The sequence below is a fragment of the Aptenodytes patagonicus genome, chromosome 2, assembly GCF_965638725.1.
Source record: "Aptenodytes patagonicus chromosome 2, bAptPat1.pri.cur, whole genome shotgun sequence".
In the NCBI taxonomy this organism is placed as follows: domain Eukaryota; kingdom Metazoa; phylum Chordata; class Aves; order Sphenisciformes; family Spheniscidae; genus Aptenodytes; species Aptenodytes patagonicus.
Window position 1 is genome coordinate 153,606,650 of NC_134950.1, and position 22,642 is coordinate 153,629,291.

General features: G+C 41.8%; 1 protein-coding gene across 12 annotated transcripts in view; it reads right to left on the minus strand.

The window, feature by feature from the left end:
* Positions 1-22,642, minus strand: part of ABI1 (abl interactor 1) — an 83,142-nt gene that overhangs the window by 40,320 nt on the left and 20,180 nt on the right. For all 12 annotated transcript variants that reach the window (XM_076331742.1, XM_076331741.1, XM_076331736.1 and 9 more), the window contains exon 2: positions 19,060-19,227. In XM_076331742.1, coding sequence (XP_076187857.1) covers positions 19,060-19,227 — 168 coding nt within the window. The remainder of the gene's footprint in view (positions 1-19,059; positions 19,228-22,642) is intronic.

Consider the following 22,642-nt stretch of genomic DNA (forward strand, 5'->3'; position numbering starts at 1 on the left):
AGGTCTGCAGCAGTATCTTTGGGAACAGGGACAGGGATGGGGAAAGGAAGACTGGCAGATGGCAACTGAAGGCAAATGGAGTTTAAGTCCTACAGAGAAAGAGATTTTTAGCAGCTCTACAGAGGCCCTCATTATGGAAAGAAAACAGTTAAGACAACAGTCCTCCCTCCTCCCCATTGCATTGGTGAAATGCCAGAAGCACTTCGCTAAAGTTCACGTAAGTATGGGGGAAATGGAACTTCAAACATCTGGAGTATGGAGGTCAGACAGTGCTGCAGAAGCAGCTGGCCCTGCATGCAGGAGGCGGCTGTCTGCTGGGACGTCAGTCGAGTGAAGGGAAAAGGTGGGATGGGTCTGTGGCTTAGAGCAAGAGCCTCGAAAACGGCAGATTGAAGCTCTATTCCTGGCTCCGCCAGACTTCCTGTACTACACCAAGCAAGTCGCTTTGCTGCTTGGGCCAGCTTCTCGGAGCTGCCCACCTGCAGCAGCTTTGAGAATAGACAGACAGAGTGTAGGCGGGCACAGGTACAGGCAACGCTGCCATAGCTGTCTGCTCTGAGCACAGTGAAACACAGTGACAAAGATACACAGGACTTGTCTGTAAAACAGCTTTCACCGATGTTTTTAATTGCTAGTGAAAAATACAGAAGTGAGTTATGGATCATACTTCCTGTGCTTTGGCAAACCCTACTGCCGGTTTTAACTGTTTGAGCAAACCAAATGTACATACACTTTAGTTAAGAAGTGCACTGTGAACATTACTCATTTAAAAAAAAAGCAAGCCCTCCAATGACCTCTGATACATGTTCATAGGAAGTACAACATGAATTTTTGCATTCTAGCTAACTTTTTTTTTGCCTTTCAAATTCAACTGCTAGTTCAACTCCCTCTTCAAGAGTCTGAGTATAATAAATGGGTAGAAAAAAAATGCATCACTAATGCAGATCTCTGTGGGAGGACACAGAGAAGGAGAGATGGGGAGATTATTTGCAATTATCTTCTACCTGCCTCCTAAAGTCTGTGGCTTTTCAGCATCAAAAGCTGGGGGGGGGGGGGGAGAGAAGTAGCTTCCATGATGTTATTCCCTGTTCTAACACAAAACTCCCGATCACTCTAGAATACGCTTTCCAGCATTTGCTGGAGATTCAGCTGTGGCTGAACACCACACACCACCACTTCACAACCATTGTACGACAGGAAGTACAGACCCAGCTCTTCATCAGATCAAAACCACAGCGCATGGCAAATTAACGATTGCTAACCATCCACTTGAGTTTCATGCTGTATGACAAACACCTTTTTGAAGGACAGTTCTCTTACTCAGTCCTCCCTCTGCTCCCCTCATCTTTCCTTCACCAAGCCAGGATTCTGATAAGGGAACTACCAAGGTACATCCCCTCTCTTCTAGTGAGCTGTAGATGTTCTACACAGTGAACTGAATAGACATTTCAATGATTAACTAACACCAGTTCCATTGCTAATACAACTTTCCAGAGGAAAAAACTATCTAAATGCAACCAAAGACTTATTAATTATATTTGAACACAAGCTAGAAATGCAAAAATCTGATGATTAAAAACAGTCTTTAAAATAGAAGACACTTCAAAAGAGAAGTGTTTCACGTGTACAGTCCTACTGATTGATTTTGACAGAACAACATTTGGGATGTGCAGTCATAACATGTTACGTTCGTATTCAGTCTTAAAAAGCACAAAAAGCAGATAAATGCTTTGATTATGCAAAGTCAAAATCCCAACTGTACGTGTGAGTGTATTTCAGTACCTGAAATTAGATTTTAGTCATTTCAATTTCTTTTTTGCTGGGTATTCCTCAAGATATGCATGCACGAGGTAGGCTCATTTAAAAAAAAAAAAAAAAGAACAAAATATGCTTATGCAAGCTCCCACATGAGAGTTTCAGCATTTTAAAGTGGCTGAATGAGTCCCTCTTTTCCTTTCTGGAAGCAGTGCACTTGTCTAGAATTAAACAAAACATACAAATCTAAAGATATTCTTGACTGAAGGAAAGCACAAGGACAGAAAGGAAAAATTAAAACGGCTTCTTCAGTAGTTTGGACTCACTAAAGAACCACCATGGGAGTAGAACAAAATCGTATGTCAAACGAAAAGCATTTTGTGTGCCAAAAAAAGCAACTTCATAGGAGATGAACATGTGCAATTGCAAAGAGCACTGCAGGTGGCTGAAAAGGAAACCATCTAAAAAAAGCCTATAAAAAACAAACTCAGCAGAACAAGTTTGAACTTTCTGAAAGTTTGTCTGAGGTAAGGAACTGATAAAACTGGAATAATGACAAGCCAGAATGCTCATGCCTGAACAACAAAAAAAAAAACCCCAGAGCCAAACCCCTCACATTTAGTTGTAACTTGGCATTTCAAATTGGGGGGGAACGCACCAGAAGAGGTGAGCTAACATAGCCTTAGCTTTAATTTATCACCTCTTTAGTGCTTTATTTTATCACCTCTAATAGCAAAAATAAAATGTTTTCCAACGATAAAGGTTATGTTACATGGTTGGGATAGTGGATTTATTGCATATCTCAAAATAATCATTATGCTACAGAATAACAAAACTCCCACATAAAACCTATTCTGATTTGTCACATGTACTTACTTGAAAGTTTTCTGAATTAATTTTCAGGCACATACTTTTCTTAAAACAAAAAAACAAACAACCCAAACCCAACAAAAAACACAAGCAAAAGCCACATATACACACACAAAAATTCCTCTCCCAAGCACCCCCCTTCTCCATGTGAATTCAGGGTCTATGAGGTGTCTAAGATTGACAGTCCTGGGACAGATTGTTTCCCTAAGACATAAAACAGGGACAATATATGTGGGAACGACACTGAATATCCTTTAGCCACCTGCCAACATAGTTTTGATTACAAATCATCCAAGGCACAATGTTATTTCTATACCTCTTTGATCATATCTCATTTGATGGCAGTGATATAAGCTAGTGGGAAATCCGCTAGTTTTCAGTTGGGTCAGCACTGCACCGACAGTAACTCATGAGTATTAATTAAACAGCCATCAAATGGCTAAAGGCCGTATTATCTACACCACAAACCCTCTTGGCTTAGTGCCACAAACACAGCTTACCACACATGAAATTTCTTTTCCTCTTCTTTTGTTTCCTAAATGTTCAAAGGTTGAAGACTGCATTTTCTCCAGAAGAGAACTATTAAAGTTCTGGATTTTTTTCAAGATTTTTGTACAAAGCAAGCAAGCCTCTATGCAAGAAACCAGCAATGGCCAGTTTTTTCCCTCTTGTCCCCATTACCAGTGAGTCTTATCAGTAAAATAAGATGGCAGGAACAGCCTTTAGCCACTATAGATCCCACTTAAAAGTTTTCAGTATACTTATTCCACTCTACAGTTAACTTACTACCCATACTACTACCTTCAGCATATTATTGCCGCAAAGAGCTCTTCCACGTCACTTTAATATCAAAACAACTAGGATCTGACAAGCCCCTCACTTTTGTTTTCGAAGACAAATATAGAGCAAGACAGCTCAACACTCTGACCCAGTCTCCCCTTTCTCAAACCCCCTTCAGTAACCAGCTATCCCTTCTGAAGGTACATCAACAGAGGACAAGCTTAGAAGCATCATGAACTTCACTCAGCTCAAGCTTCTTCTGAAATCCCAGTTTCCACAGCATTGCACATGGAAGCCTATTAAGATATTCTAGCAAAAAAGGAGAGTTAACAAAAATTCCCCTCACATGTTTCCTAAGACTGCGTTACTATTTTGGACTGAGTCATACAGACTTCTTGTAATTTGGGATATATTAAGTAAATGCAGAAGACAGACAACCAAATCACAAGCATGTATGACGTTTACTAATTTAATAGGGTGGGGAGGAAGGGACAGGGCAGAGATGGAATTGCTAAGGCTGCTCTACTTCTCCATTGCCATTTTAATTTCCACACACAACTAAAACAGGAAGTTGCACACTGTTTCTGTAAATGGATTTCCCTTAGCCTCCTACTCTTGGCCACGACCAATATGAAATACTGCAGTTATATCTGCTGGGAACATCCACATGTCCTCAACAGTCCTAGCAGCACTTACTCCGTACTGAGCCACAACCTTCCCCAGCCAAAACCTTCCCAGACAAAGGCTGGGCACTCTGGCAGAGGACCCTGGCCCAAGAAGAAACCATGCCACCAGTCAACCCCTCCTCCAGAAGAACCTCTCGGACTTGTACATGCATGCACCCAGCAGTGAATTCTTGGCTCTGTCCTGTGGAAGTGCACCTGAACAGAAACACTGCAGCCTGATGGCAGGTTGAAAGGCAGTACAAGTCTTGAAGTCTTGTGCGTAGGCAGAGAAGAGGACATCGCTATGTCCCCGCTGCTGAATGCGTTATCCCACTACTGTTACAGTAAATTCATTAATCAGACTGATCATGTGTTCAGAAATTAGACATTTCCACTGTGCAGTTATTTGCATAATGATTAAACTTGATTGCAAATGCTTGGGGAGAAGAGGAGCGTCAGCCATTGGGGATGACACACAAAGAAGCCTGTAGAAAGAAGCAGCCAGAAGTCTGTAGTTTTCATGATCTTGTCTCCAGGATAATTGAGCCCACCATTCGGGGTTGGGGGGAGGCAGAGAACAAAACACTGTCCAGCACAAGAGAATGGCAGGAAAAGAAAGACTGGCCATCTCTTAATGTCACTTTAGGCAAAAGTTAGACATACACTACACAAATATTGACCAGTGAAGTGTTTAAAGCTAACTGAGGAAGGTACACTGGTGCCCTGGTAAGGGTGCTCCAAACACCATGGTGGGTTACAAGCCTCTGAACTGCACCACAACGTTTCCAGAGAAGGCCTTACAGCTCCACAATAACAACCACCATGGACTCATGCATGACTGGCCACCAACCTGTGCAATACTGGACAGCTAAACACATGCTGAAGAGTTACTGAACTTCTGCAAGAAACCTAACTGTGTGGGAAAGCAGCTGGGATCAATATACTGCTACAGTTACCTTAATCAGGGAGGTGTTGGTGAGGAGTAAAATATTTCCCTGAGATAAAGGGGTATGTCAGGACACAATTTAACAGACTACAAAGAGACAGCTGTGCAAACTTCTGTGGCCTGCCTCCTCCCCACTGCTTTGGTAAAGCCTGGTTTTCCTAAGTGAGGTCAATGTACTTTTTGGATTTAAGCGTATATCCATTCAGCAATACAGAGAGTGTTTACTCCCAGAAGTATATAGCTAACGTAAACAACAACTATGCATTTGTTTTAAGAACTACCACAATGAAGAAATCTAGGCAAATGGGCAGGAGGGGAAGAGTACACAGGAAAAGTATCTTTATTCGAATAAGATCTGCAGACTGCTCACAATCTGTTTTTCCAGGATGTTTGCTTAAGTCATGTAATTGTTTGCAGAACCTCTGCTTTCTAAAAATGGGTTTGGAAAAATTCACACCACATTTTCTTTATTCTGTTTCTACAGATTTTTAAATGTTATCAAACTAGGTGATCTGTCATTATCCAATAATGACCAGTCAGCAGCATTCTCTCAATCTTATTTCAGGCAAACATTTCACATGGAAAACAGTCTTTAAAAAGTTTTTCAAATAATTTCCAAAAGAATAAATGCATTTGATACATTTATTCCAAGTAATTCAGCCAGCTCTAGTAGAGAGCATCTCTGAATAGTTTCTGCATTGACTGAAGGACTACACATTTAACGCAGCCCAGGGAAACAGAGTTTCATAAAGACGTTGAGTTGAAAATAAGACGCAAGTAACTTGGGAGTTGTGGTCCCATCGAGCTCCTTTTGCTCCCAGGTCTGGAGGTCTAGAATTAAGAAGCAGGCTAACTGGGATTGAAGCTTGATATTCTCTCTGCCAGCCTAGAGGCACACTGCACTGCAGGAGGAATGCTTAAAGCAGCAAAAGCCCAAGTGATTGAACTTGAATTTCTCTCAGTGAGAGCTTACAGAAACCATCCCCCACTTCCTGAAGTTTAATTATTTGTTAGTGTGCCACAGCCTGTACTAAGAAAAGGGGAAAAAAACCCACATTATTTTAACCAAAACACCATGAACACCCCCAGAAGTTCTCTCCTCCAGTTTTAGCATCCAGTGCCAGAGTAGCACCAAATGCTACCACTACGTCAGGGATGCTTCAAAACTGTAATATACGAAGGACAAACACTTCTGTGGTCAGCTGCCATGCTACTGTCAAAATAAGGCACTAACGTACATGTCTGCAGGTCATATGGATGAACACCATTCATATAGCACAGAAACAGGTATGCTTAATCATACATCAATTTAGGAGGAGACTAAAACAGCGATACATAAGTGGCGAGCAGACCATCCTCAATGTGCAGAGAGGAACAAATAAAATAAAGAATGGTCTAGCTCCTATCAGCTTACAGGCTTATAACCCTGTCTGCTGTCTCTTAACATAAGATTTAGGGTCTATGAGGAAACTAAATCCAAACACAGTGGCACACGTAAGAGATCAGATAGTTGAGAAAGTCTAATTTGTTTCAGGCTGCTTGACTGGACTTCTCTTTACCTTAATGACCCATAATTACATGAAGATAGTACATTTCTGGTATGATTTAAAGGTTTCACCTCCAAAATGGAGATTGTCCTCAGTTACTTCAGCGTCTCACTCATCACCACAACAGGCAAAAAGTGCCCTCAGTTGGAGCACTGGAACAACATAGTATTTCTACCCTTCATCCACTCTCAAATGCCATGTTTCATCTGCCAAGACACACATGCAGATCAACTGCATAATTTCAAGTTAAGTTTATTTTTTAAAAAACATCCAGGTTTAAATAGTACTTGAATTTCTTCTAATTAAGAGGAATAAGCAATTTGCTAGTTCACATGAGCTGGCATGTTATTAGCTTACCATACACTACCTATCAGCTATTAAAGAGCAAAAATGTCTACACTGCTCAAAAACTTCAGTAACACCTTTTCCAGCCTAATTTAGGAGACAAGCCTTATCCACAGTACAACTCCTCTCTTTTGGTCCTGCACTACATATGGCGATTGCTGCATCTTGCCCAAGGCTTGACTTAACAACACACATAAGAAAATCCTATAAATGGACAAAGAAGGATCAGCTTCCCAAAGACAACTTTTATCCCCTTTCCAGTCAGATAAAGATTGATTTGTGGTTTGAAGGCTTATCCTGCAACCTTATACAGCCTAGTTTTGAACACAGTTCAAAAATTAACTTAAAAAGAAGAAAAAACAATCCCGTAAGACACTGAGTTCAACAAGAAAGCAGAATTTCCTACAATCAAATCAAGCCTTTGAGTCATTATTCTATATTTCCTTATTCTTATATTTTCAAAAGATGGCCCAACTGACCTTTCCTGAAGCAATGATATATTTTATTATGTCCATCATGACCTCTCTTAACTCTAAGGTCCCCATCCTACTTATTCTCACTTTGTATAGAAGCCTGATAGCTTTTAATCACACCCTTGTTGCTCCTGGTTTTGCCACGTACAGGAATTTGAGACAGCATGACAAGATCAGGTTGACAAGACATTGTTTTTCCCTTGCAAGCAAGGAACAGAGAAGCCAGTTAGAGAAACAGAAAGCTATGCTTCAATCCCCCTATGACACCCATTGAATTGTTGGTGTGGTTAAACCCAGCAGGCAGCTAAACACCACACAGCCGTTTGCTCACTCCCCCCTCGCCACAGTGGGATGGGGGAGAGAATTTGGGGGGGGGGAGGGGGGAAGAGAGTAAAAATCATGGGTTGAGATAAAGACAGTTTAATAGGACAGAAAAGGAAGGGAAAATAATAATAATGATGACAATAAAAGAATATACCAAACAAGTGATGCACAATGCAATTACCCACCACCTGCCAACCAATGCCCAGCCACTTCCCGAGCAGCAGTCAGCCCCCCCATGGCCAACTCCCCCCAGTTTATATACTGAGCATGACGTCACATGGTATGCAATACCCCTTTGGCCAGTTGGGGTCAGCTGTCCTGGCTGTGTCCCCTCCCAGCTTCTCACTGGCAGGGCATGAGAAGCTGAAAAGTCCTTGACTAGTGTAAGCACTACTTAGCAACACCTAAAACATCGGTGTGTTATCAACATTATTCTGGTACTAAATCCAAAACACAGCACTGTACCAGCTACTAGGAAGAAAATTAACTCTATCCCAGCCAAAACCAGGACATAATTGTACTGATGGATCCATTGTAAATAACCATCCCAGGACAACATGTGAGGGGGGGAAAAGCAAGTGCTTTTAGACATGAACAGGTGAAGCTACAAAACCACTGCACACTAGCATTCATACAAGGGTACATTCAGGAAGAAGTCATAGCTATTTAGCAGATTCTCAAAGAGGAAGCAAATGAAATATAAGATCTGTGATTCTGTGGTCATGTACTACTTACAGTTTCATGCCCATAAGATATAATTAGGCACAATATTAGGCAAAATTATTAAATAATATAACTATTTGCTGGAACCAGAAGTGAGCATTAGAAAGGAAAATAACAGCTTTAGTAATCTATTTTTTTGAAATTGAGGAAGAGGCAGACATACTTTTATGGGGGTTTCTTCTACACGCGCAGCCAGCATTCAAAATGGGAATGACTGAAAAAGCGAATCATTGCCTCCACTAGTTGTCACTCAAACTGTGCTAGTCCAAAACATATTCCAATTTTTCTCAAAAAAGAAAAACCCCTACATACAGTACAGCTTTCAAACAAACAAATCTACAATTTTATTTTCCACTACAACTACGATGCCCTTTCCGTGACGGCACTAGCAGCAGGGTCAGTTAAGAATCAACAATATTTTCCAGTGGAATAAGTAGTTCTGAAAAAAAAAAAATATTCATGGTAACTTATTTCTATTCAGGTGTTTAGCCATAAGTTACATCAATTAATACAATTTCACACACACTTTTTTCCATTACAGTGAAGGGAAGCTTTTCACTTTGTGCTCTGAGACTGCCCCAGTGATGCAGAGGTCATACTGTCCCTGCAGAGGTCATACTGTCCCCCCATGATGTTGGGGAATGGATACATAGCGGGGCATAGCAGCCACATGACAAGTGTTCAATAAAATTAACACAGTTGGATAGATTTCCACACTTCATTTTCAAAGTTACAATAAAACAACAGAAGTTGTCCCAACTTTAGAAGAGCAGCTAATAAGTCATTCATATACCTCCCATGAACTAATAAGATAATTCGTTCACTGCATATATATAACCTGTAAGGGGCCTTTTACAAGACATGCATAACAGATACCAATGGGTCCCAAAAGGCTACTAGTAAAGAGAATAAAGTCAAACCAGCAGCAGTATAAAGAGTGGCAGAATGTTACTGCTGACTTATAAAACACTCATGTGAATCATTACTTGGTTTTCCATCTGCAGATCAACATTAACTAAGCACTTACGTGCCCCCCCCGCCAGTAAAACCGGCCAGCAGAAAGCACTAAGCAGTTCCCTTCTAAATGGCACAAGAAGTCCAGCCACAAGCACCCAGCAGCACGTGTTCATGTGTTTGAGTGGCAGATTACAAAGAGGAGTAGCTTCAGTGATGCAGTACAACCAAGACTCATCTGCCCCACAATAAGCTTCTTGTACTTGCTTTTCCCCTCTTTTTCCCCAAATATAGTCAGCTCAAGCATAACACTACCCAGCTACCATGAAAACCAACGTCCCAAATAGTTGCACTGAATGGCACAGAATCGGTGACCGACTTAATGCTTTGGTAGCTGGTTACCCGCTGCTGTATTAAGACACAATGTTCTTATAACCATTACCTCATACACTGTATTTCCTTTTTGCTTTGCCCTTATGCCACTAAAAATTGACAGAGATAAGAAAACCATAATTCAACGTAAAGCAGGAGCTATTCACATGTGAAGACTGCTGGTTTGCTGAGACTTGAAATAGAAGGAAAAATAATTTCAGGCAACAATCTAATCAGATGCATCTGAAGAAAAAAAAAGACTCCTTGAAAAGTCCAATATGTGATTTTACAGCACGTTAGTGACGCATTTCATTTATGTGGTACATCTTCCAGATATGAAGGCTTTTCATTAAAAAAGAAAGGACAAACACCGTTGACTCCTTTGTTGCACAAAATTATCAAAAAGACCTTTCAGAGTAATGCTCACAGTCCTGGGATTTTTGGCTTTGATTTCAGAAACTAAAAGGCTGCATCAGGCCTCTTAATTTAGTATTTAATGAGGTATCTAGAGCTTACAGCCGAATACCCATTCAGCAGAAAGGAGGTTTTAATGGTCTAACACACATCGAAAACTATGCATTCAGACTGCCCTTCTACCAGACTGTAGAACGGGAATCAGCATATGAAGGAATTCATTACAGTCAACAGCTATTAAAGTTAGCAACTTCCCCCATTCCCCACAAACACGTTCAAACCCTGCATTCACAAAAAAAAAAGTGGGAATAAAGAATGATAGGAAACAAAAGTTTCTGGCTCAGTTTCTTCTTCTCCATCAAAGCAACTGCCCTTCCCCATCACAGAAAGGCTGACAGTTGTGGTTGCTCTCTCATAGGTGTACATAACTAAGTATCATGGAGGGTTTTTTGTTTGTTTTGATTTATTTTGTTGGTCATGTGTTGGATTTTTTTGACTGCATCAGCTGATCTGTATAGGAATTAGACAGATCCTATGTGTATTCATTTGTGGTCATGAAGGGAATTTCTCAACAGAACAGCTGACAAGGCAACCCTTACACATTAAACTACATTCTGAGCAATTTATGCATATCATGTAGAAGCTGATATGCCCAAAGTTAACAACAATTTTCATAAGCAGACAGATAACCAGAGCAAGCACAGTACAACTTCTTGGAGCTTTGGCCTCTATCACGGAGAGTACAGGAAGAACAAGATGTGAAGCAAAGGCCACAGAGATGACTGCCAGCACTTTATTAGGAGAGGAAAGGTCACCCAAGGCAAGGTTAACGTAAACAAAAGGTGTAAGTTTCTTCACCATATTTAGAATATTTGTGTCTGCTGACAAGCAAGGGCAGTCCAAGAGAACCAGAGAAGACATTATCTTTCTAATGTATACAACATTAGATGATGCTCTAGTACCTGCAGAAATACTTAGTCTCTTCACACACTTTTGGACGTGTGGAAAGGAAAGTTTGTGTGGAAATGGAGCTTACAAGGATTTGTAGACATCGAGTGGCAGTTTGTTCCCTGACTTTGTAATTGTCTTCCCCCTCACCATATAGTTCCTATAGGTTATGATGTGCCTTGCAAGGATACAAAGTCAGCTTTTAAGATATATACAGCTACTGCAGTGTAACACTGAGAAGAGTCACACCAGAGGGCAACCTGTTCCAGTGCTGCGCCACACCCCAAATTAAAAAGGATTTTCCCCAATTCCATGTACTAACCTGCCAAGCTTCAAATTGTGGCTGTTCGACATTACACTGTCACTACCCAGAGAAAGACTAACTGCAAAGATGACAGAGCCAGACTTCAGTATTTGTAGGCTACCATTACATCACTGCTTTGCTTCCTCTTTGTCAGACTAAACAAGCACAACTCCAACCTCTCCTTGTAGGCGGCATGCTCCATGCCCCTGACCATCTCAGCATCCCTCTCTGCTGGACTACCCCCAGTTTCCCCAAAATCACTCTTGAACAAGGCAGGGGTGACACAAAAAAATGGACACAGCACTCCAGGTGAAGCCTCATCGCTGCAGAGGAGATGATAATCACTGCCCTTCACCTGCCAGCCACACTCTTCCCAACGCAGCCTTGCCACACTGTTTCACTTATTCAGATGGCCTTGTGTTGGCTTATGCTCAGCACAGCATCCACCAGCACACTAGCTCCTTTCCAGCAGGACGGCTACTCCCAGTCACCTCCCAGCACATACAAATGCATGGGGTTATTCCACCTCAGGTGTAGGGCCTTGCACCTTGCCCAGTTTCCCCAAGGTTTTTGCTGGCTCAATCCTCAAGTTTCTCAAGGTTCCTCTGCACTGAAGCTTTGCCATTCAGCATATGAATCGCCTTTCCTAATTTAGAGTTATCCCCAGATTTGCTGAGGACATGCTTTATGACCTGAATGGTCTCCAAAGAATATTCTGAACAGTGGTGGCTCCAGTATCGACCCTTGTTAGCAGCCATCAACCATTTGCTAGTTCTGGCTAATTTTCTTTCCAGTTAACAGTCCTTTTGTCCAGCCCATATGTTCCTCAAGTTAGAGAACAAGACCAGAGTTTTAAGGATCCTCCTCTTTTTAAAGAGGCAACTTCAGGGTAAAAGTACCTGGACAGCTGTCCTTTGGAAGCACAGACATCACTAAGAGGATCTGGAGAGGTCTTTTGCTCCCATCCATAAATGTACTAAAGTACTTTACATAATTGCTTGTTCCTAGGCATGACCACCCACATTCATCAGCAGATGATGTCACATTTTCTACCCTCTTTCTCCTTCTTGGCTTTCAAACATGAATTTGAACTGTGGTGTGATCATATACCACAATCCATGAACGCAGTATCACATTAATTCAAAGGACAGACAGACATACACTCTGAAAGCTCTTTCCCACAAACTCAAACATAAAGAGTCCCCACTGTACGTGCACTGCCTTATGCTGCTTTAAGCATCACAGACCTGCTAAGCACCTACCAGCTCTTGTGCTCTTCTTCCCTGGCATCAAACACCAGTTACTGTGTTCTCAAATTGCTACTACTTAGGAGCTCACCCCTTCAAGCCCCAGAACATCTTCAGCAGAGCTTCTCTGAAACCTAATCCACATCACTCCTGACTGATTGCTCACCCAATGGAAAAGACCTTGGTATTTGGGGATGGGGGTGGTATGTATGTGTGATTCAACACAGGCTACAGCTGTAAGTTTCAGAAGTCCTACAAGAAAAGATAACATCTGTGTATTTCATTATTGCCCCTGACTTTAGATAGACAACCATACCATAGAAACAGAATACATTTGGCTTTCTGCTTGCATGCAGTATTTGAATTACACATGCAATGAATTAGACATGGATGGTGACAGGCAAGATTCTTCTAAACTAATTCAGGGATTTTTTTGTTGTTGTTGTTCTAAAAGCTTCTAACTTTTAATGGTGACAAAAGGTGCACATTTTTTTTTTGCTGAGAGTTATGCTTTCAGAACATATTGTTTGGTAATAGTCCCTATTTCACATTAGAGGAGAGCTTCAGATGCAGAAGAAAATCTTAACACTGAATGTTTAAGGGGTGCAGTGTTTCCTGGTACAAATCATCATTTCTTAAAAAGGAGTCTATTGCTTGCTTCATGCTTCAAGAGGCATAGATTTAAATATTGAGCTATTTAAAAACTGTTTATGTCCAGGAAAAAAAAAAGGAATAGTTGCTACACCCACTACTGCAGCTGCTCTGACATAAATGTGAGCACTGATCTGTTATGTTTTTCAGTTTTGACACAGTAAACAAGGATGTCCCTGTCAACCTCTGTCTCCCCTGACGAATCTGGCTGTCCCATCTTCATTCTCTTGAAGTTTGTGGAAGTGAAGCAGCAAAAACTTTATCTTAAAATACATGTTTAAGTCAGCTCTTGTTTCCAAGAGGAGGAGAAGAGGGGAGAACATCCAAAAAACAGTAAGTCAAAAGAGCAAAAGAACATAGACCCAAATTTCTAGAGGAGGAGTTTTCTCTTGTCAAATATTCAAGCTATGAAGAGCTGAATTTTTAACTCCTCTACTAAAAGGCACTGATTTTCAGAATGAAGGGAGGGATACAAGAAGATTTAATTTTATTTTTTGAAGAATTAACTCATTGGCTCAGGGACCCATGCAAGAATGGCACAAATAAACAACATGAGTTTAAACAGCAAACTAGAATTTCATTTAATACACATAGGAAATAAACATAATGAAGCATAAACTGCATTCAGGGCACAAATATACAGTGTCTTGCCTAATTCATCATCAGGGTACATGAAAAAATCCTGTGGTTATTTAGTTGCAGCACACCTTAAGAAACATCATATGCTGAATGTTAAGGTCGGTCTTCATTCCTTCCCTACCTCAGTGTCCAAGGTTCTTCCTGGTGTCTCCCACTGCAGGCTGACCCTCAGCTTTCTCCTTTCACTGCCCAGTCCATGCATCTTCCCTAAAATTGCTACAAAAGAAAATACTACCTATTCCAGACACCTTACACCTCAAATGCTACGAAGAAAGCAAAACACCTGGCTATTGCTGTTCAATCTTCTTCAAGGAAAATTTCTTTTTGGTCACTGCAACTGAAGGCAATCTATACCATAGCAGAACTGCTGCTCTGCTACTACTTAGCATTTGTAGATGGACAAGTCAGCAGTGATTGCTAGGAACCACATAGGGCTCAAGTCCTTCCTCCATTGCCTTTTTACATCAGTGTCCCACAGGGAAAATTGAGATGGCACACCATAACAGTGCAGCACTCAGGATGGCTCTGCTTTCACACCTTAGATCAATCCTACCTGAAATTTCCCTTGTAAGTATGGCCATTCTCAAGGCAAATAAAAACCAAACTAAAGCACCAAATAGGAACTGACAGAAATATGCAATGTAACCATGACTGCAACAGAAAGCTTGTAGTAGGGAGTCTAGAGCTATATATAGAATTGTTTAGGCTGGAAAAGACCTTTAAGATCAAGTCCAACCATTACCTAACACTGCCAAGTCCACCACTAAACCATGTCCCCAAGCGCCACGTCTACATATACCTCCAGGGATGGTGACTCAACCACTTCCCTGGGCAGCCTGTTCCAATGCTTGACAACCCTTTTCGTGAAGATATTTTTCCTAATATCCAATCTAAACCTCCCCTGGTGCAACTTGAGGCCATTTCCTCTTGTCCTACCACTTGTTACTTGGGAGAAGAGACCGACACCCACCTCGCTACAACCTCCTTTCAGGGAGTTGTAGGGAGCAACAACATCTCCCCTGAGCCTCCTTTTCTCCAGGCTAAACAACCCCAGTTCCCTCAGCCGCTCCTCATAAGACTTGTTCTCCAGACCCTTCACCAGCCTCGTCGCCCTTCTCTGGACACGCTCCAGCACCTCGACGTCCTTCTTGTAGTGAGGGGCCCAGAACTCAACACAGTATTCGAGGTGCGGCCTCACCAGTGCCGAGTACAGGGGCACGATCACTTCCCTACTCCTACTGGCCACACTATTTCTGATACAAGCCAGGATGCCATTGGCCTTCTTGGCCGCCTGGGCACACTGCCGGCTCATATTCAGCTGGCTGTCGACCAACGCCCCCAGGTCCTTTTCTGCCAGGCAGCTTTCCAGCCACTCCTCCCCAAGCCTGTAGCGCTGCATGGGGTTGTTGTGGCCCAAGTGCAGGACCCAGCACTTGGCCTTGTTGAATCTCATACAATTGGCCTCGGCCCATCGATCCAGCCTGTCCAGGTCCCTCTGCAGAGCCTTCCTAACCTCAAGCAGATCAACACTCCCGCCCAACTTGGTGTCATCTGTGAACTTACTGAGGGTGCACTGGATCCCCTTGTCCAGATCATTGATAAAGACATTAAACAGAACAGGCCCAAATACCGAGCCCTGGGGAACACCAGTTGTGACCGGCCACCAACTGGGTTTAACTCCATTCATCACAACTCTTTGAGCCCGGCCACCCAGTTTTTTACCCAACGAAGACTATGCCCATCCAAGCCATGAGCAGCCAGCTTCTCCAGGAGAATGCTGTGGGAAACGGTGTCAAAGGCTTTACTAAAGTCTAGGTAGACAACATCCACAGACTTTCCCTCATCCACTAAGTGGGTCACCTTGTCATATTAGGAGATCAGGTCAGTCAAGCAGGACCTGCCTTTCATAAATCCATGCTGACTGGGCCTGATTGCCTGGTTGTCCTGTATGTGCCGTCTGATGGCACTCAAAATGAACTGCTCTATAACCTTCCCCAGCACCAAGGTCAGACTGACAGGCCTGTAGTTCCCTGGATCCTCCTTTCAGCCCTTCTTGCAGATGGGCATCACATTTGCTAACCTTAATGCTTTTAGTGAAGCCTTGACACTCACGTTGGTCCAAAGTATAGACTTGCTATCTTTTTCCCCCAAATCTTGCCTAACAGGATGGGTAGGATCTCTTATACAGGAAAGGTTTGCAAACTTCTCCAGAACTGTGATCAAGTCTTCTGCTCTGCCATATCAGAGCAGCTTGGAAAGGTCAAGTTATCCTGGCAAAGCTCAAAGTCAATATCAAGGGTTTAAGCCAAAGAGCTGAGCTGTATGTGCACAGCTCTGCATATTGGGTGTAGTAAATAATTATGTGGCAGGTCACTCCAGACCCACACATTACAGCTGAAAGACAACTATGACTGCAGAAAATATAGATGCAGCTGGGCAGACCTGTGCTCTGGCTGCTATGTGAAAGCCGTTCCTGGAGCTGTTCACTGCCTCCGCGTGCTCAGAGTGGCACTCCCTCACCACTCCTGTGAAGCCTCTCTGTTTGCTCTCAACAAGAAACCAGAGTTGAATTTTTTTTCCTATAAAAGCAAGCAAATTCTCCATCTGTAAAATTAAGCTCCAGTAATAAGAATATAACACACCACTCCATCACCTAACTTCTCATGAGTGCTTTTTCCAGTGAAGAAGGTACATAGCTAGCAAAAATATTGAGTGGCTACTAATCAAGATTAGCTGTCCAGCCATTTAGCCTAGAGTCATTCTGGAAAACACGCATAGAGAACTGAAACACAGTAGGGGAACAGAAACTGCCTGCAGGTCAGAAGAGCCACAGGATTTTCTTCCATAGAAAGAAGGTATTTTAACCAGAAAAACTATCAAATTATACCCTATTTCACAGATATCTGCTCTATGTTGCAAAACTCAGAATTGAGTAATTGACTGTCAATGCCTCAGATCTGTGTTTCTAGGCAATACTTCTTTCATGGAGAAGAATTCCATTTTGAGAATACGTTCATCCTCATGCTTTAGTGGCATGAAAATATTCACAACCAATACAAGCACAGGGAAAGACACTCTGGAGACCTCGGAGAGTTTTGAAACAGTCTATCAAAGCAACTGCACAGCAGATTTAAGATACGCAGTTGAAGCATTTGAGCAGAAACATTTGAAAGCAAATAGTTAGGCTGGTATGTGTGCATTATCTGTATCCAGTTTAATTCTACAAAATTAGTCTGCAGAGGTTCATTTATAAGCAAGGATTAGTTTCAGGAAAGACCAACCAGGACAGAAACTACAAGCAAGTGACCTTGCTAAAACACTCCTCAAAAACTCTACAAAGCACTGATTGTTCACAGTCTTTAGCAAACAGTTCATGTATCAGGTGACTCAATAGCTTTCAGCACAGTGCCTTCAATTCAAGCAGCCAACAGTACAGAGGGCTAACACCTTTTGTGCTAGTATCAAACATTTTGGCTTTTTCCATGGTTAGTCATATCAGTGGGCCAATGAGAACTTAACAATAATTGCTTGACACACAACACAGCTCTGAAACACATAAGAAAAGATGTGCTCAGTATAAAAGGGCATCCAATGCTTGGGAAAGCCTGTAGGTTCAGTCCTTTATCCAGTCATTTCTTCAGAGGTAGTCATAATCCTAGCATCAAGAAATCTCCAAATACTTGACAGAACAAGAAACTTATCTACAGCAATTGTACTTCCTCCCTTCCTGTTTCCGTAGCAGGTACTTTTTAAATACTTGATACAGCTTTTAACACTGTGTAGTTCTTAGCTCATACTAACTTGACAAGCCTTTTCGAAAGGTTTGTTACTAGGAGGGCCCTTCCACATGCCCTGGAATCTTCTCCCTGCTGACATGCTTTCAGTGAACCACTGTGCTGCCATTTAACAGAAAGATTTTTTAGAAACCACAATTACTCTAAAAGAACAGTAAACAGAGGTTTAGCAGGGCCTACAGGCAGACAGACAGCAGAGGCCATGAGAAGCATTTTTCTTTTTTCTTTCAAGTATTTGGTCTAAGGTGTACAACTAACAGGGTACTGGTTGACCAACAAAGGTTTTAAATTCACCAGCTGCACTGAAGAACATTTTAGGTTGAATCCTCTGAGATTTGTTTATGAAATGTCTCAGATAGGCATAGGACATAAAGCCCAAAGATCCAACTGAATTTCAATAAGAGCACATGACAGAGTGGACACTGGGCCCTCAACAACTCACTCAAGCCCACTTCAGAACAGCAATGTAAGGGTCAAATAACTGAGTGGATCCTGTCCCTCCCTTCCTTGGCACTAGTATGGCACACACCTGATTATGCAATAAGCCACTTCCAGGTTAAACACAGCAGACTTATTTTTTGGCAGTTACCATACAATCAGACCAGTGCCAGATCAGGTACAAGGCAGGCAGCAGCCGCAGCTCTCCCCGCTCAGCAGCAGACAGCTACGGTGAAGCTTCAGCCAAGGGAACACAGGCTGCCACTGACAGGGACAGGCCTGTTCTTTCCCATCATCTACTTCCATGTCCTCCCTGCATCAACTCTAGCAATACTGCAGTCACAGTACAAGTCGGGTCAGCTCACTCATCCAACTGCCTCTGCTTGGAAAGAGTTTGGCTTGAGCAAGTAGCAGCAACATGTGAACCTCTCTCCCTCTCCACACAGCTCATGAAATTACATCCTGCAAGGGTATGAAAACAAATGAGATTACTGCATATGTTGCAACATTAATAAAATACCACTGCTCATATGGTACTTCTATCTTGATTTCCTTCAGAAACAGAATCCTTCTCTCTATCCCTCCCTCAACTGCAGCTTCAGATCTTGGAATCTTAATTAAAACTCCTGCTTTAAACCAAATATAATCCCAGCGCTTCTTGATAAAGAAACCATTTTATTTCAGTTATGACCTCCATCACAAAGTGGCTTTCATAAATATTAAAAAAGAAAAGCCTTACCATTTTCTATCATGTTACTCAGAGAATTCAAAGAAGTCAGCATAAACTATCCAGGTCAATAATACAAGAGACAAGATAATGCTTCCTCCAATGTTGCCAGTCCTCTATTAAAAAAAAAAAAAAAAGATTACCTGGGAGATATGGTTGATGGAAGACTCCATCCTCCGTAGCTGGGATGCTTGGATGTCCAGCAGTTGTAATACATTATTGGCCAGTGCATTGATCTGATAAGCAACACTGGCTAGAGATTGAGTTGTGTAGGCTTTGGTCTCTTCTAATGCTTTCCTTTTATCTGGAGCCTGTAAAGCAAAAGAACAAAATGTTTGCTTAAGGCCAGGAAGAGGGGTGGGGGAAAAGGACAGGAACAAAAAAAATACAACCTATATTTAGAAGAATCTGTAATCAAGAAGATCTGACTGTGCAGTCACAGTACTCAATCTGCGTCTACATTTTAAAAATTCTCAATAATAAAGAGCAGATAAAGTATTTGAAAAATATTTAACCATAATAAAATTACACGCCAAGAAACAATTCATTCAGGAGAAAAACCAACACTATTCTGATTTGTTGGAGTTGAGTTTCTAAAGCCTGGCCAATCCTTCATTTCCCAAAAAGCCTCCAATTCCCCAGGAACACCGAAACGCAGCTTTTGCCATCTCTTATGAGGTCATGCAGCCCAGGCCAATTAAAGACAGAAAAATATTTTCCCACAGTTGGGTGTCCCCTACTGCACATGCCACCTACAAAGCCAACCCTCCAGCTATGCTGGCTACTACTCCCACAGTCCAGGACAAGGGTGAGTAGAGCATCAGGATGGCATGCACAGAGGGCTCTTGCATGCAGGAGTATTTGTGAAGTTATCCCTCCTCACACAAAAGCTTAATAAACTTTCCTTGACAGCTGAAAAAGTTCATAATTGACTGAGAAGATGCACATACTTTGAGGTGTCAGAAAGGAGCACAGCTTTCCCCTGAACGGCAAAAATATAAGGAAAGGATCACTTCCCCACTGAAATCACACCTTGCTAAGATAAAGTCCTTATCTGTCCTGAGGCATTCCTCCCTAGTCAGAGAGCACGTTACTGCCCAAGATCAGCAACTGCTTACATGACTTGAATCGCATGGCCCAAATAAGTCCCTTCTCACTGACAGGGTGGAAGGTACCAACACCACCTCCACCTGGAAAATACACATGCACCCCACTCTGAAGTGCTCCCTGTATCACAGCTTGGGAGCTGGCAGTGGAGGCCATGTACTTCATCCGTTACCCAACTTGCGAAGTGCAGCTATCCAGAATTCTCTTTTCTTCCCTTTGTAGGAAAGGTGCACTGCATAAGGAAGGATTTGCAGTACATGATGACTCAGTGCTAGCATAGTTTCTTCCTCATTTTATTTATTTGTGGAATAGTCAGTCGATGTCAGCATCCAAAAGGAAAGGTTCATATTAGTAGTCCCTTCCAACTAGACTTCTGTCTATTTTTATTGTCGATTTCTTTGAATAACACTCAACACACATTGTATGCAACAGTTACAATATTAAGCACAAAGTCAGGAAACAAAGAAATTCCACTTGCATTCAATCGAGCCCTGTGTTTTCCAGTTTCCATGTGCTCATTCACTCTTAAATCCTGCCTCTTATTTCTTCACCTCAGTATTTTAGTTTAACATCCACAAGTGTTAAATCTGCCCCTGAGTTAAAGTATGAAAAGATGCAACAGCTAATAAGGAATCCTTCTTGTCTCTCTTGCTTTAAGGAGAAAACCAGAAGGCAAGCTGTTCATATACATTATAAAGTTGCAGCATGACCTAAATACTGCAACACAAGCTATGCTAGGCTACCTTTTACTTAAAGATTCTTTAAACAAGGGTGAATTCCTCCCCAGTCCAGTAAATTTGTTCATATTCATGATTAACATTCCTATCAGTGTTCTGACACTTATTAGAACACTTGGTTAATGCCATCCTTCAAACGGATTCACATACAGATGCCTTCTACAATGTGAGGCAGCAAGAACAGTTTAATGCAGTCTGTTGGCAAAAGGTAAAACAGCTATTGCAGGTACTAAGGCCACACTATGCAAAATTCCATTTTTTAGTATTTCCAAAGGCAAACAAAGCTACCTTTCACCTAAAAAGAATATCGAGATTTCCAGCTGTCAGAAAACATTAGTAAGAGTCATTTTGTTTCTTTAGAAAACAAACTTTGGTGGTGAAGGATCTGTAAAACAACCACTAAAGGTTCAAGAAGCAAGTTTCCCGAAGCACCCTGGCTTTCCAAAGAGGCATTTTAAAACTTCAAACCATCACTAGCTGTGACTTTAAAAAACACTGTCCTACTGAGCTGGAGCCTAAAGAAGACAACTGATGATTTATACTTGAACTTCTACCACTCTGGACAAGGGTGAAAATGCAGGTAGCAGCTTCAGTGATATCTGAAATAAAAGGTTTACTGAACTAGACACAGCCAGTAAGGCAGCAGTCAATGTGATTCTAACTTGATATAAACTCAAGTGTAGATCTGTAGTCTTTACTCAAGCAGTTTTCTTATTACGAACTTTCAACTAAACGTTAGGCTGAACACTAACAGGTTACAAAGCCACAGCACTCAATTACTGAGTGTTGTCAAATGAGAAAAATTCAGTGTATAAAAAGTTTTTCTTCTCTAATGATTTGTTGATCAAATGCCTTGCCCTCATTTGCCTAAGCACCTAACGTTTTGGTTATTTGCTCAAATGACTAGTTTGGCAGCAGGATTACATGAACACAGTTGTGATGTGGAACGTACTTCATGTCCTAGCAGAATTAGGTTAGGAACATTTTCAAGCTTTGCAGATAATTCAGGCAATTTCAGTTTGCAGTTTAACAGTTTAGATTAGAACTAACTTGACACATAGTCTTTTGCATTTTTTAATTAGAACTGCTGGCATCCACAAGATATAAGCTAAAAGCTTCACAGCCAGCAAAAGGGGGAGGGGAGAGGGAGAAGCCAAGAGCTATGTGGCAGCAACAGAAGGAAGCAGGGATTTCCAATGTTCTTCAACTGTTACTTTCATCTCCCTCTTTAAGCAAAAACTAAAAGCAGTATAGAAGATAACGCACATGTTTACATGCCCTCAGATACTTTAGTATAATACATGAGCACCAGTTAACAATTCAAATTTAAAGACAACACAATACAAAGTGTTCAAACCATCTGCCCTCCCAGCTTTCTCTCTCTCAGATTAAGTCCCACCATCTTCTAGTTCATACAGCATGCAACTACGTGTACAAGCTTCCTCCAAAAATCACATCAGCTCACACCGCAAAGTATCTTCAGAAGCCAAACTTTCTGTTGCAAGCACACTGGTCCATACCCTCATTACCTGTTCTCTGACCCATTTTCCCTGTTTCGACTTCAGTTCCATTCACTGTGCTTGAAACTCTCTGTAAGATAAATGCCCCACCAGAAGAACTGGCTCCATTTGACAAAGGTCAGAAAGCAGCTCATCAGATCACACCAAGACTGGCTGCCCTAGCAGAAACAGATTAATTTGCCTCCTCAGTATGTGGCATGTGTTGCTCCACATTTTTCGTCTTCAGCTGCTGGAATATGTGCAAACTCAAGCATAGAAAAACCCATCCAGGGTAAACTACTAACAGAGTACTGCCCTAAAGCATCCCAATAATCACCAAGCTAAACAGAGCTGTTAATTATTCAGTGCCCGATACCTGTTCA